The sequence below is a fragment of the Somniosus microcephalus genome, chromosome 11 (assembly GCF_052327205.1).
Source record: "Somniosus microcephalus isolate GS21.2 chromosome 11, FLI_Smic_1.0, whole genome shotgun sequence".
Taxonomy (NCBI): Eukaryota; Metazoa; Chordata; class Chondrichthyes; order Squaliformes; family Somniosidae; genus Somniosus; species Somniosus microcephalus.
This window is the reverse complement of record NC_140997.1, coordinates 188,308,911-188,323,404: the sequence shown is the minus strand read 5'-3', so window position 1 is coordinate 188,323,404 and position 14,494 is coordinate 188,308,911. Positions and strand designations below refer to the sequence as shown.

Sequence of the window (14,494 nt, the reverse complement as noted above, 5' to 3'; positions counted from 1 at the left end):
AACCTCTGAGCTGAATATATAGCGCTCTAATTTACAATTACTTGTCACTTTTTCGTAACCATTGATTTTAAATAATTTTACATGAATTAAGATTAACTTTCTGTTTCTGTAGCTGAAAGAATGAATTAATTATTTGCAATGGGTCATTTTTATCTTTCAGCAAAATTGAAATCCATTTAAATATGGTGAGCTCTCTTTTTCTGTCTTTTTTAATGCCCTGATTTACTTCCTAATTTTTATTTGTCACTTTCTGAATTCCAGGTCTTTTCTTTTTTAAGTTTATTCCTTTGGCTTGCTTTTTTTTTCTATTTTGTTTTTCTTGTAATTTCAAAATGTTGTTTGTTTTCCTAATAGGAGATGGGACAGATTTAAAAAGAACCATTAAAGCAAATGTGATTTTCAGGTTTATATCAAAGCGACTGAATACAAATGCAGATTAGGCTAGGCCATCTCTGGAATACTGTGTGCAGTTTAGAGCTCCTCTGTATGGGAAGGATATAATATCCCTGGAGAAAGTGTAATGTAGATTTACCAGGCATGACGGGTCTGAGTTGCGAGAAAAGTTAAGAGCAACTGACACTGTATTCTCTCAAACTGAGAAGATTGATGTGGGATTTGATGGAAGTATTCAAAATAATAAAATAAATAGATGAAGTAAACATAGATTACTTCTATTGGTAGCTAAATCGAAGACAACAGGCCGTTAATAACAACAACTTGCATTTATATAGCACCCTTAAAGTAGTAAAATGTCCCAAGGCGTTTCACAGTAGCGTTATCAAACAAAATTTGACACCGAGCCACAAAAGGAGATATTGGGATAGATGACCAAAAGCTTGATCTTAGTTCTAAGGAGCGTCTTAAAGAAGGAAAGAGAGGTAGAAAGGCGGAGAGGTTAAGGGAGGGAATTCTAGAGTTTAGGACAGCTGAAAGCACGGCTGCCAATGGTGGAGCGATTAAAATAGATTAGCAACAGCTACATAAAGAGGGAGATAATTAGAAACTTTTTCATGCGAAGAGTTGGAATGTTGAATGATTTGTTATTAATGGTGATTGATTCTAAATCAATTACGTGATTTAAAAAAGATCCTGGATTGTTATTTAAAGAAGAACATAAAAGACAATAAGGAGAAAACTGTGTAAAAATCAGCCCTCATGAGAAGTCTAAATTCAGTGCAGGAAAGAAGAGCTGAATGGCCTCCTACTGTGCTAAAATTTCTATATTTTCTTAATTTTCCATCTTGTCCATTGTCCTCTTTCTTTCCTGCCCTTTCCCCCAAAAAACTTGGTTCCATTCACCCTCCAATATATTACTGTGGCACAACCTTGGGGGAACTACATTTGTATAATGGAGGCCTCCATAAAAATGATAGAAGTCTGCCCAAAACTGAAGAAGTTGCCAGGACTTTTAGCAATACAAGAGGATATTATATGGATGCAAAATAATGAAGTAGAAGCTAAATTCAGTTCTTCAAACAAGGTACTTGGCTTGCTGCTGCACTAGTCAAAATTGGATGTAATTACCAGTAGTTCTTTTACAACTATATATATATTTATAAATAAAAAATCAGTCAGCTTGCGATTCCTGTGCACTTAGCCTGATTTAGAAATGGGTTAATCAATAAATATCTTACTCCTTTAAATTAAAGTAGCTTTTTCATGTATACAGGAAGAAATATTGAAAGAAAATTGAATAAAGGATGTTGTAGATTTAGTTTTGTTGCAGAGTCGATGTATTCCAATAAAAGATCCAAAGGGCAGACATGTTAAACTTACAGTTTTGAATGTTAGGCCTTTGTGGATAAATATTGTAAAATAAAAGAACATGAAATTAAGAGAAAATATGACTGCCTGTCTTCCTTTACAAAGTACTATTTGACTCCTGCTTGTTGGTTGGATGCCAGGAACACTGAGAATTGCAAGTCTATTGCTGCATTCATACGCCACGGATACTCACCGCCGACATTGTCTCATTAGCACCTTCATAATGCATTTCTGCTCTGGGAGATTAACTCCATCAATGGTGAAGGGCTCTGATTTTAAATGAGAGCATACACTTGCTGTGCAAGCTTGCACCTGCTGCTGCTGATCCTTCGTGCTTGAATTGTTGGTTCTGAGTGTGAACTTCGCTTGTCTAGTGTTTGTATCTTATTGCAGCTTACAGGAAAATGAAGTAAACTTTATTTAAACAGAAAATAACATTCGACATTGTGTGGCATTTGGAGATCATGATTATTATTGAAGTTTCTAATGTTTTGCATAAGCAATTATGCTAATCTGGATGGCATTTTGTTGCATTTTAAATCTGTATAACCACAGGAACAGTGCTGTGCAACTCTACAGGTAAGAACCACAGAAAAGGTAGTTTTTGCTGTTCCCTGTAAGACAAGATCATGCCATTCTACATTAACTTATCACGTTGTATGTATCCAATAAGATTTTATTCTAGCTTTTAATTCTTACGTTTTTACTTTTTTCCTATTTCTGGTTTTGTGCAGAAGACAGGTCCTCTTCCAGTATGGCCACACAACCATACTCGCCCTCCAGCAAGATGGAATGGATAATTCCATTGGTGGTTGTCTCAGCGTTGACTTTTGTCTGCTTGATTCTCCTCGTGGGGGTTCTAGTTTATTGGAGGTAAGGTTTTGAGCTGCTGTTTTTGCAGTAGGCAAGTAATTGGAGCCTCGCTGACCTAACGTATAAGCTGTAGGCTTTTAACTTTTGCTATCCTGTTTCTATGACATTGAAACCTAGTCGAGGCTTGTCTTTATTTAATTATCTTTTCTGGTGTTCATGAGTTTGCTGAACCAAGCTGAAACATCCATAACTACTGAAGAGTATTTCTGTATATTGAATAATTATGATCAACAGGAAAAGCAAATTCACTTGGAATTATTCAGGTTATTTCCGGAGGAAACATAAACTTCAAACAGCACAAATTGTTTGGCACAGATATTACCTACTGAGAATTCAGTTCTTTTTTGGCAAATACTCATTTTTTTGACTTCTACATCTCTCTGTGGAAATTAATTCTATCTCGTTAAGAATTTCTGTTTCTTAAGTGGATTAGTTAGTAGTAATCTTGCCTCTGAGTCATAAGGTTGTGAGTTCAAGCCCCACTGCAGGACTTGAGCAGATAATCTAGGCTGACACTTTAGTGCAGTGTTCGAGGAAGTGCAGTCTTTCAAACGAGACATTAAACTGTGGCACTGTCTGACTGTTTAGGTGGATGTAAAACATCTCCTGGCACTATTTGAAGATGAGCAGCAGGTTCTGCTCTGAGACCAATATTCAGTCAGTTGCTGAAGGCAGATGTCCATCAAATAGCTGATGAGAAAAGTCTGAGGCTTTGGACAGCAGCAGTTGGCAAGCATTACCTGAAGGCTAGGTCCAGTGCATACGTTGATTGTCTGTCTGCAACCCGGCAGTAAGTGTTGTAGATCCACAGCTCCAACTGGTGGAGTCACTATTCAATAGGGTGTGGTGTTGCAGTAACACGTCAAGGCCTTCATTAAGTATGATAAAGCAATAAGAAAGGTCACTGTAAATTTACAGTTTGTCTAAAGGGAACTTTTTGTGTAGGTTGGTTATGGAGTATTCACCTGGAGTGATAGTAAGAAACAATGACACAATTTAAGTTACTGTAGGATTGAGTAAAGCTGAATCCTTAACACTATCAATATAAGATAGTCACCAAGAAATCAAATAGGGAATTCAGAAGAAACTTCTTTACCCAGAGAGTGGTGAGAATGTAGAACTCGCTACCACAGGGAGTGGTTAAAGCAAATAGTATAGATGCATTTAAGGGGCGGCTAGATAAGCATATGAAGGAGAAGGAAATGGAGGGTTAAGATGATAGAGATGGATGGGGAAAGACAGGAGGAGGCTTGAGTGGAGCATAAACGCCAGCATGAACTGATTGGGCCGAATGGCCTGTTTCTGTGCTATATATCCTATGTAATATGTAAGAAGTCATGTATCAGAAATTCCAGTATGTAACATATATTAAAGAGTCTCAGGTGAATCTTCCCACTTCTAACGTACAAAGCAGAAAATTTGATTGGGATCTACCATTCATGTCTAGGGTTTAGAAAATGCCTCAGTTAGTTTGCCTTTGGATTGTCTGACATGCCCAAGACCAAATTACAAAAGTGAGTGAAGCGCAATTTTAACTTCCAGTTGCCAGAGTTATCAAAGATGAAGTTGGACACAGAGATGCTGTAACTAATACTATATTTTATTTAACATCATCTATCAAAGTCACAGAAATCACAGAAACCCCACAGTGCAGATAGAGGCCATTTCGGCCCATCGAGCCTGCACCGACACATATCCCACCCGATCCCCGTAACCCCTACACCAACACATATCCCACCCTATCCCCGTAACCCCACGTATTTAATCCCCCTAACACTTACATTATAATAATTGGATATTTAATATCAATCAACAGAATCCAAATCATCATAGGCACAACAGTAATTTAAGTATATCACAATATCTCAGCCTGAGTTAGATTTTACTCATAAAACAGTTACATTCAATGCCCAAGTTTACAGTGTGGGCTAACAAGGCTGAGTTTACAGTATGGGCTAACAAGGCTGAATTTAAAGTCTGTGTTTAACATATAACTAGTAGGTTTCCAGTACCAAGGTTGTGACATCAGCATAAGCTATACAACCCCTCCTTTTGTAGTAGCTTGACAGATGTGACATTGTACAGTTCCACCTTCCTTTTGGTATTTGGGCTTAACCACTGGCGACACTTGTGTCAATTTGTCGTCCAGAGTTGTCTTTTTTTGGTCGTCAACTTCTATTCCCAGCTTTAGCTAATCTTGCTGTTTATGCTATTGTGCTGTATTGATATACTGCACTTTCTGTCTGAGAGTTAGCTATTAAACTAGCAATTGTTTGATTCAACTTTTAATTTTTCTTAAACTTCATGAAAACACTGTGTCAACGTCTGACAGTCTGCTTCAGAAGCTCTTTACAACATCCTTTAACTTTCTGAGAACCTTTCTCCATACTTGATTTAGGTGGGCAAAGCACGTGCTTAATTACCTTTCATTCCACCAAGGATCCCCCCTTTGGAGGACATGACCATTAGTCAAGATGATCAACTCAATTACATGGATCCTTTTTCAAGATGCCACTCAATCAGACAAATGTGTCAGAAACATTAATTGCGCAATTTTAATTAGTTTGATTAACAACAGACTTCAAAATAGAAGCTTCACTCCTTTCTTGTTCCCAGTGTTTAAATCATGTTCAGGGAAACATCTTTCCTGATATCCGGGTTCTCCAGAGGCCACCTACTCAAGGATAGTGGTTCATTAATTAGCCTGTTGGTCTACTTCTTTGGCAAGTCTAGCTCATTCTAGCATCAGGGTTCTAATTGAAAATGTTCGACGATACTAGGGTATGAAACTCCTGTGTTTGTGTTTATGTTTGAAGGCCATCCCAAATGCAAAGATTGGCTCTTTTTACTAAGGGTAACCCAAAATGTCTTTAGTGTGAACATATAAGATAAGAACATAAGAAATAGGAGCAGAAGTAGACCATACGACCCCTCGAGCCTACTGCACCATTCAATAAGATCATGGCTGACCTGTGTCCAGAAGTTTTCCTATATTACTTAAATTGACCAGGAGCTTGAATGAGTGACCTGATTGGCACAGCATGTTCATGTCTTGTGGAATGGTAGGCGCATTGGTTTGTGACCTCAATCCACACTTTGCAAAGTTTTCTATCCCTAACGTTAGAAGGGCAGACTGGAAGCTTTCTACTTTTTCAAAGGAATGGAAGGAAAATCACTAAATATGTTTCTCCTGGATGGTTTCACAAATGTCCTTGCAGCTAGATTTGGAAGCCAATTCTGGTCATGAAATACCTGACCGCAACATTGATATCAGTAAATTTTATGTTACTACAAGTACCCTCTTCCACAGTGTTTAGGAATACTGTTAACAGCAGAGGATCCCCAGGACAGATTTCTTAAAAAAACACATTTGTCGATGACCCTCCCCCTTCCCAAAAGATAGAGGCTTTTCCATTTATCGTCATCTTCTGTTTATTATTGTCAAGTGAATTTTTAAGTCAAACTAGTAAATTTGTCATTAATTCCATGGGCTTTAACCCTTTTTACGAACCCCATCTAAAGCGGGACTTTTTCAAATATGTTCTGAAAACCCAAATAAATTAAACATGGGTTTCTGTCGCAAGTGGAATAGACAAGTACTCAATGTAATAACACCAACTTGCCTTTATGCAGCACCTTTAACATAGAAAAATGTGCTAAGGCACTTTATGTGTAATTACACGCCTTCGAATTTTGCGAGGGAAAGTTGAAAATTTAAGAAGAAACTTGCATGTTATGAGTAGTTTTGATCCAATTTGGTAGTTTTGCAGAGTGGTAAGCAATAGCACCCACAATGCTTAGGGCAAGATGTCACAGGTATACTGATGATATCATTGCGGGGCATTTAGTGCTGGTATACTGATTATTTGAACCTTCATTAAAATGCATGACGGTGGATAGGCAACGGCTAACATTTAAGGAATGAATGCATGAATTGCAACAGTTATACATTCCTTTCTGGCGCAAAAACACAAAAGGAAAAGCGGCCCAACCATGGCTAACAAAAGAAATTAAGGATAGTATTAGATCCAAAGAGGAGTCATATAAAGTCACCAGAAAAAGTAGCAAGCCTGAGGATTGGGAGCAGTTTAGAGTTCAGCAAAAAAGGACCAAGAGATTGATTAAGAGGGGAAAAATAGAGTATGAGAGTAAACTTGCAAGGAACATAAAAGTGGACTGTAAAAGCTTCTACAAGTATGTAAAAAGAAAAAGATTAGTGAAGACAAATGTAGGTCCCTTACATTCAGAAATGGGAGAATTTATAATGGGGAACAAGGAAATGGCAGAGCAATTAAACAAAAACTTTGGTTCTGTCTTCGCGGAAGAGGACACAAATAACTTCCCAGAAATGCTAAGGAACCAAGGGTCTAGTCAGAAGTAGGAATGAAAGGAAATTAGTATTAGTAAAAATATAGTGCTGGAGAAATTAATGGGACTGAAAGCCAATAAATCCCCAGGGCCCGATAATCTGCATCCCAGAGTACTAAAAGAGGTAGCCATGGAAATAGTGGATGCATTGGTTGTCATCTTCCAAAATTCTATAGATTATGGAACAGTTCTTGCAGATTGGAGGGAGGCAAATGTAACCCCACTATTTAAAAAAGGAGGGAGAAAACAGGGAACTACAGACCGGCTAGCCTAACATCAGTAGTAGAGAAAATGCTAGAGTATTATAAAGGATCTGATCTATTATAAAGGACACTTAGAAAATATCAACGGGATTAGACAAAGTCAACATGGATTTATGAAAGGGAAATCGTGTTTGACAAACTTACTGGAGTTTTTTGAGGATGTAACTGGTAGAATAGACAAGGGAGAACCAGTGGATGTGGTGTATTTGGATTTTCAGAAGGCCTTTGATAAAGTCCCACATAAGAGGTTAGTGTGCAAAATTAAAGCACATGGGATTGGGGGTAATATACTGGTATGGATTGAAAATTGGTTAACAGACAGGAAACAGAGAGTAGGAATAAATGGGTCTTTTTCGGGGTGGCAGGCGGTGACTAGTGGGGTACCGCAGGGGTCAGTGCTTGGGTCCCAGCTATTCACAATATATATCAATGATTTAGATGAGGGAACCAAATGTAATATTTCCAAGTTTGCTGACGACACGAAACTAGGTGGGATTGTGAGTTGTGAGGAGGATGCAAAGAGGCTTCAAGGCGAATTAGACAAGTTGAGTGAATGGGCAAATACATGGCAGGTGCAGTATAACGTGGATAAACGTGAAGTTATCCACTTCGGTAGGAAAAACAGAAAGGCAGCGTATTATTTAAATGGTGATAGATTGAGAAATGTTGAAGTACAAAGGGACCTGGGTGTCTTTGTACGTCACTGAAAGCAAACATGCAGGTGCAACAAGCAGTTAGGAAGGTAAATAGTATGTTGGCCTTCATTGCAAGAGGATTTGAGTACAGGAGCAAGGATGTCTTACTGCAGTTATACAGGGCCTTGGTGAGACCACACCTGGAGTACTGTGTGCAGTTTTGGTCTCCTTAACTAAGAAAGGATATAATTGCCATAGAGGGAGTGCAGCGAAGGTTCATCAGACTGATTCCTGGGATGGCAGGACTGTCGTATGAGGAGAGATTGGGTTGACTAGGCCTGTATTCACTAGAGTTTAGAAGAATGAGAGGGGATCTCATTGAAACGTATAAAATTTTGACAGGGCTAGACAGACTGGATGCAGGGAGGATGTTTCCCCTGGCTGGGGGGTCTAGAACGAGGGGTCACAGTCTCAGGATATGGGGTAGGACATTTAGGACTGAGAAGAGGAGAAATTTCTTCACTCAGAGGGTGGTGAACCTGTGGAATTCTCTACCACAGAAGGCTGTGGAGGCCAGGTCATTGAATATATTTAAGAAGGAGATAGATTTCTAGACGCAAAAGGTGTTAAGGGGTATGGGGAGAGAGCGGGAATATGGTATTGAAATAAAGGATCAGCCATGATCATATTGAATGGTGGAGCAGGCTCGAAGGGCCGAATGGCCTAATCCTGCTCCTATTTTTCTATGTTTCTATGCAGTTTAGCAAAGTGGTCTGCAATGGGGATTCAGCCCTCCATTTGCTTAAGCCATGGGCCTATTGCTTGTTTCCGGGAGGTGGTGGGGATGACTAAGGTGCACCTTAACCAATATGCCATGTGGCACACTTCCTGTGTGTCTCAGTTGCATGTGATCCGCAACAAAAATTGGTAGGTTGTTGAAAAATGGGTGAAGCTAAGTCCAATTTCACCCCCCCGGTATCTTGTTCACAGCATCAGCAATCCCACTGAGCCCAGATGAGATGCCTCATCTCTAGCGAAGTAAGGGTTAACCCATTTGTACCAAAGCTATTTTCAGTTTTGTTACTATCAGCTATAGTTTAGCCCACTGAAATGAATGGAATAAAATATTCTATTCCTTTTGCCTTGCACTATCATCCCTTTTCTCTCTTAATCTCTCCTGCCTTCTATCCTATCACATACCTTCCCTTTTGTTCTTTCCTCCCCTACCCCCTTTCCCTGCACTTGCTTAAAAACCTGTTCCAACTCCAGCTTTTTCCAGTTCTGACGAAGGGTCATTGACCTGAAACGTTAACTCTGTTTCTCTCTCCACAGATGCTGCCTGACCTGCTGAGTATTTCCAGCATTTTCTGTTTTTATTTCAGAATAAAATATTATGTGGCAACATACTATGCTGTCCAATTACACTTTCAAATGTTGTTTGTGGTAATGGAGGTTTTATTAATAAAGAAAAGTAGGAGGAGGCATGAGTAAAATAACAGGAAAGGCTATAAATGAAATGTGTGAAAGTGGGAAATTTTCCTGTAACCAGGGAGGAAATGTAATTAATTTTAGCACTAAGCAACAATTGCTTTGTATTAGAGTGGGAAAGGAAACTCTACTGGCTGAGATTTATTATACACTGATATTCACTCCTGTAAAAAGCCAACCGTCATTGATCCCATTGAAATACATGTAAATAGAATATGTGAAACTTGACAGCTAAACTGCAGTTTGTAAACTTTGTGATTGCAGCCGTCAGTTGTAATTTAGGGTGATGTTTCTTGTCCCTTTTTCAGAGTTAGTCCAATGACAGTACCTACTGTAGGGATTCTAGGTCATCTTAAATCTGAATTTATAAAAGAAAAATGTTCTCTTTATTTGAACCCAAGTTTTAGATTTTTTTCTAGTATTTTTCGTGGGGTTTTGGAAGTTTAGTTTGTAGCTAATTCAATTAATATTTGCTCATAAAATACTTTTGGGAAGTAAAATTACTAAATTAATTATGCATGTGTATGGCAGCAGTTTAGAGATGTATGCGAATATTGTTTTCATACAGACAATGGTATGTTCACATCCTTTCATTCAGGCTGATTGTGCTGCACAACCCTAAATGCAATATCCAAAAGTTGAAACATGATGCAACTAAATGGAAATATTAGGAAGCTGATGAAGTTGCAGATTGAGAGAATGCAGTAGAAGCATCACAGATGGAACTAATGCAACAACGTGCAGTCCTATAGTGCTTCTTGCAGGACAACGGACATAAAAGGGCGTACTTCAAGCCAGGGGCAGGGTGGAGATGTTTCATACATATAATAAATGTTTAAAGCACAGTTGAAGAGATTAGTCTTTTAGGCAGCTTTTGAAAGCAGGCTGGGAGCTGAGAAAGTGGAGATGTTGAGTGAAACAGTTCCAGAGGGTGAGGACATATTATCTGGAGGAGCTGCTACCAATAGTGAAACAGAGTAAGTGAAAAATGAGTCAGTGCTGGTGTGTACATATGTATGAATGGAGGTCACTGAAGTAATGGCTCGGGGGAATTTGAAGGCAAGAATAAAAATCTTAAAATTGATTCCCTGTGGTATGGAAAGTCAATGTAGCTTGCCGATGATTGGGTGTAGGTCTTGGTGCAGCTAAGAATGCAGAGTACAACTTTCTGGAAGAATTATAATTTATGAATGGTGGAAGTAGAGGGGCCATAAAGGAGAATCTTGGGGAAATTGCATCTGGAGGTGATAAAGATAGACCAAGGTTAAGGTAGAAGAGCGGGAAGATGTAATGGCGGAGACAGTGTTTTGGCGATGGAACATAAGAACATAGGAACATAAGAAATAAGAGCAGGAGTAGGCCATTTGGCCCCTCAAGCCTGCTCCGCCATTCAATAAGATCATGGCTAATCTGGTCTTGGCCTCAACTCCACTTTCCTGCCCACTCCCCATAACCCTTGACTCCCTTATCATTCAAAAATCTGTCTATCTCCACCGTAAATCTATTCAATGACCCCGCCTCCACAGCTCTCTGGGGTAAAGAATTCCAAAGATTCACGACCCTCTGAGAGAAGAAATTCCTCATCTCCATTTTAAAGAAGGCAGTTATGGTAACGGATTATATGTGGAGAACATGTTGAGGGCTATTAATGGTTATGGAACTAAAGCGGGTAGATGGAGTTAAAATACAGATCAGCCATGATCTAACTGAATGACAGAACAGGCTCGAGGGGCTGAATGGCCTCTTCCTGTTCCTGTACTCCAAGCAAATTGACCTCGCGATCAAACAGTACCACAACCCTGAGCATAGTCGAAGAGGTTGAGGGCAGAAGTGCATAAGTGTTGGTGTAAACTGAAGAGGATGGTTTCTTGACAAGCTAGAGGAAGTGAGGCTTTTCTGGGACTTCATATCAGAAATGCAATTGTTGAGAATGACAACAGTCTTCAAGTTGAAGGAGGATGTAGCTTGTCTTTGTGTGATTTTCTTTTCCACAACTGAGGTGATTTTGCCAAGATTCCACTGTTGCACATGCCAGTGAGTATAAAGCCATTCAAAAGATACTGAGCTTATGTTGTCTGCTAATTATTTTCCCTTCTATTCTGGGCAAAGGCCTGGTGTAGCTGCGAGGGAGCAATTACTGCTTTTCTGGCTTATATTCTCTCAACTTGTGTAAAGTTTGAATTGTTTTCAAACTTTTTTTCTGAGCTGCCCACCAATACTTTTGAAGGCATTAGTGGGCAGGTAGTTCAGTGGTAGAATCATAGTCCTAGAGCATAGAAGGAGGCAATTCACCTGGATTTCTCCACACAGCTGCAATAACTAATTCTGTCAAAGTGTATGTACATGAAACATTAATTTGTCCTTTCTCTTTCTCTTTCAAATGTTGTGTATTTCCAGCATTTTCTGTTTTTATTTCAGCTTTTCAGCATTTGGATTTTTAAAATTGTTTTATTAATTGATTGTTATTAGTGGAGTGCAACAAAACATTCATAAGTTTATGACTTCCTTCATGCTGATTGCACATAATCACATTTTTCAACATGTATATTACAATTTCCAATTTAAAATGATTTTGTTCTTTGATAAAGTGATTAATTCCCAGAAAAGTGCTGATCTTTATCACAACTAAGCAAAATATCAATCATTAGGAAATTTGTCTACTTTCATCTATATTTAAAATGATAACGGGATAACATGGTTATTTAAAAAAAAAGTAATGACCAATTAAAACATAAAGGCCTAGAAATTCAGTAGTGCCCCGTTTGGGGCACCAGCCTCGCCAGGGCGCTGAAAGTAGCGCCCCGGAAGCAGTCGCGGCCGCCCGCCGGAAATTCAGTTTGCGCGCCCCAGAGGGAAGCGCGGCGCTGCTGGAGACGCCCCGCATCCCTCTTGGGGCGCTGCAGCTGAATATCGCTGCGCAACGTGCTGCTGCACTGCAGGCCTTCCTCCCCTTCTTAAAGGGGAGGGGCCTTGTGCAGCGCGATCGAGGATCACGAGTGCCGGCAAAAGAGCCCGGCGCTGAGGAGAAGTGCCAGGCTCTTGGAACGCAGTCGGCACTCCGCGGGGGGGTGGGCTCAGGAGGCCGGGGACGGCAGTGCGGAGAGGTGCTGGCAGGCGGCCAGCAAAAAAAAATGGCCGCCCCGCACCTCCTTTAATTAGCGCCTCTACCGCCGCAGTTAGGCCCCCCTGAACCGGTCGTAAATAGCGTCCGGCGTTAAAGCAGGGGGCGCATCTAAATATCGCGATCGGGGCGGTAGCGGGGCGCTGCGCACACCGATGACGTCATCGGTAGCGGCGCAGCGCTAAAGGCTAGCGCCGCCATTAGCGTCCTGCTAAATTTAGTGGGAGGTGTGGCCAGTGGCTTCCAACCCACTTAGCGCCCTCTTAAGGCGCTAACGGGTGTCGCAGCCCACTGAATTTCTAGGCCAAAATAACCATATATTGATGAAATAAAGTGGTGAAATAATGGTCCTGTATTATTGGACTCTCGACCTGATCATAAGTCCCAGCATCAGCTTACATTGTACCTTCCATGACTTTAACCAAGTTTGAGGGAGGTGGGTAGGTGAAGTACTCCATAGTAGCAGAACTCTCTTTCTCAGGGTGATGCAGGGGAGAAAAGTGAGGGAAGGGGGTTGCTGGCAGGACATGTCCTCCCTTGGAGAAATGCATCTGTTTTCAGCCAGTTGAAGAGTGGGACTGTCCCATCCAAACCTGTCCCACCACTTAGTGAATGAGTGCCCATGCCAATTGAAGGCTTAAGTGGAGACAAGAGTAAAGATTCATTTAAGCCTGGCTGCTGAGTTTGGTTATGTAAACTATATATTTTTTAAGGATTTGTTTTTAAAAGAGTACTCTTTAAATTAAATCAATCTGAGTGCCAAATAAATCAGACAAAAATTAAACAAAAAGAGGGTTGACAATATCGAGAGTGGCTGCATTATTATCATTAGAAAGCAACCGACAGCAAATAACAGACTAGAATCTAATTGAATGAAATATCCCTCTTCTTAGCTACTAAATTGCTAACCTGGCAATATGTTGGAAAGTAACAGTTACCATAAATGCTGTCTTCAATTGACAGGTTTTGTTCTGGGTCAATAGTAGCAGCAATTTATCATGTCACAATAAATGACACTGAAAAATATCAGCTGTGCCATTTATCATTTTACTTGGTGCCCTAAATATTACATTTTTACCTCAAGGTTTTGCTATTTCAATGGTTAGGTAGCTGCAGTAGCCATTATGGACTGTAGTTAGAAATAACACAGCAGGCCAGATGCCGAGGAACAGAGTGTTGGGGTGGGGACTATAGGGTTAGAGGAGTTTCGGATAGTAAATGAGGTGAGGCCATGGACGAATTTCAAAACGCGAAAGATTTTAAGTTTATTGCATTGGGAGGCTAGAAGCTATTGACGGCCAGTGAGAAGATGGATGATGGGCGAGTGGGATTTTGTGTGGGAGAAGATATATACAACATTGTTTTGGACAAGTTGGATCTTATGGAGAGTGAAGGTGGGCCATCAGCAAGGAGAATATTGGAGTAGTTGAGTCTGAAGGTTACAAAGGCAAGTATAAGAGTTTCAGCAGAGATTGACTGAGATAGTGGTAGAGCCAGCCAATGTTGCAGTGGTGAAAATAAGAGGTCTTGGTGATAGATGGGGGTAGATTTTCAAATTGCCACCTGGGCGTAAAACTGATTTCAATGGAACTGAAAATCGGGTAGTTTTCAGTGTTGGAGAATGCATGATTACGGGAGTGGAGATGAAGGTTACGAGGACTGTTATTGCAAATGGGATTGGTTTCAGTTTTACTGGGAAGGGACTGAGTTATTCACCTGAACAATTAATGCACCCCTTGCATCTCTATCCGCAAGGTGTTGTGCTGACCCGTTTTCTTATGCTTCTTTCTCACCTACACCCACATATTCCTCATCAGATGGTGACTCTTCCTGCCCAGTTGCCTCCTGCAGCTCCAATTCTGTCTGGATAATGATGTTGTGTAGGACGCAGCAGGCCACTGTTTAGCATGATAATCTCCCTGGAGAATATTAAAGGGAGCTCCTGGACCCATCAAGACATTGCTTCAGGAGCCCAATGGTGA

General features: G+C 40.3%; 1 protein-coding gene across 1 annotated transcript in view; it reads left to right on the top strand.

Moving 5' to 3' along the window:
• LOC147111056 (receptor-type tyrosine-protein phosphatase gamma-like) overlaps positions 1-14,494 on the top strand; it is a gene marked incomplete at its 5' end in the record, with an annotated part of 521,022 nt that overhangs the window by 378,631 nt on the left and 127,897 nt on the right. The window contains one exon of the mRNA XM_085999999.1: positions 2,499-2,637. Within this exon, the coding sequence (XP_085856125.1) occupies positions 2,499-2,637 (139 nt within the window). The remainder of the gene's footprint in view (positions 1-2,498; positions 2,638-14,494) is intronic.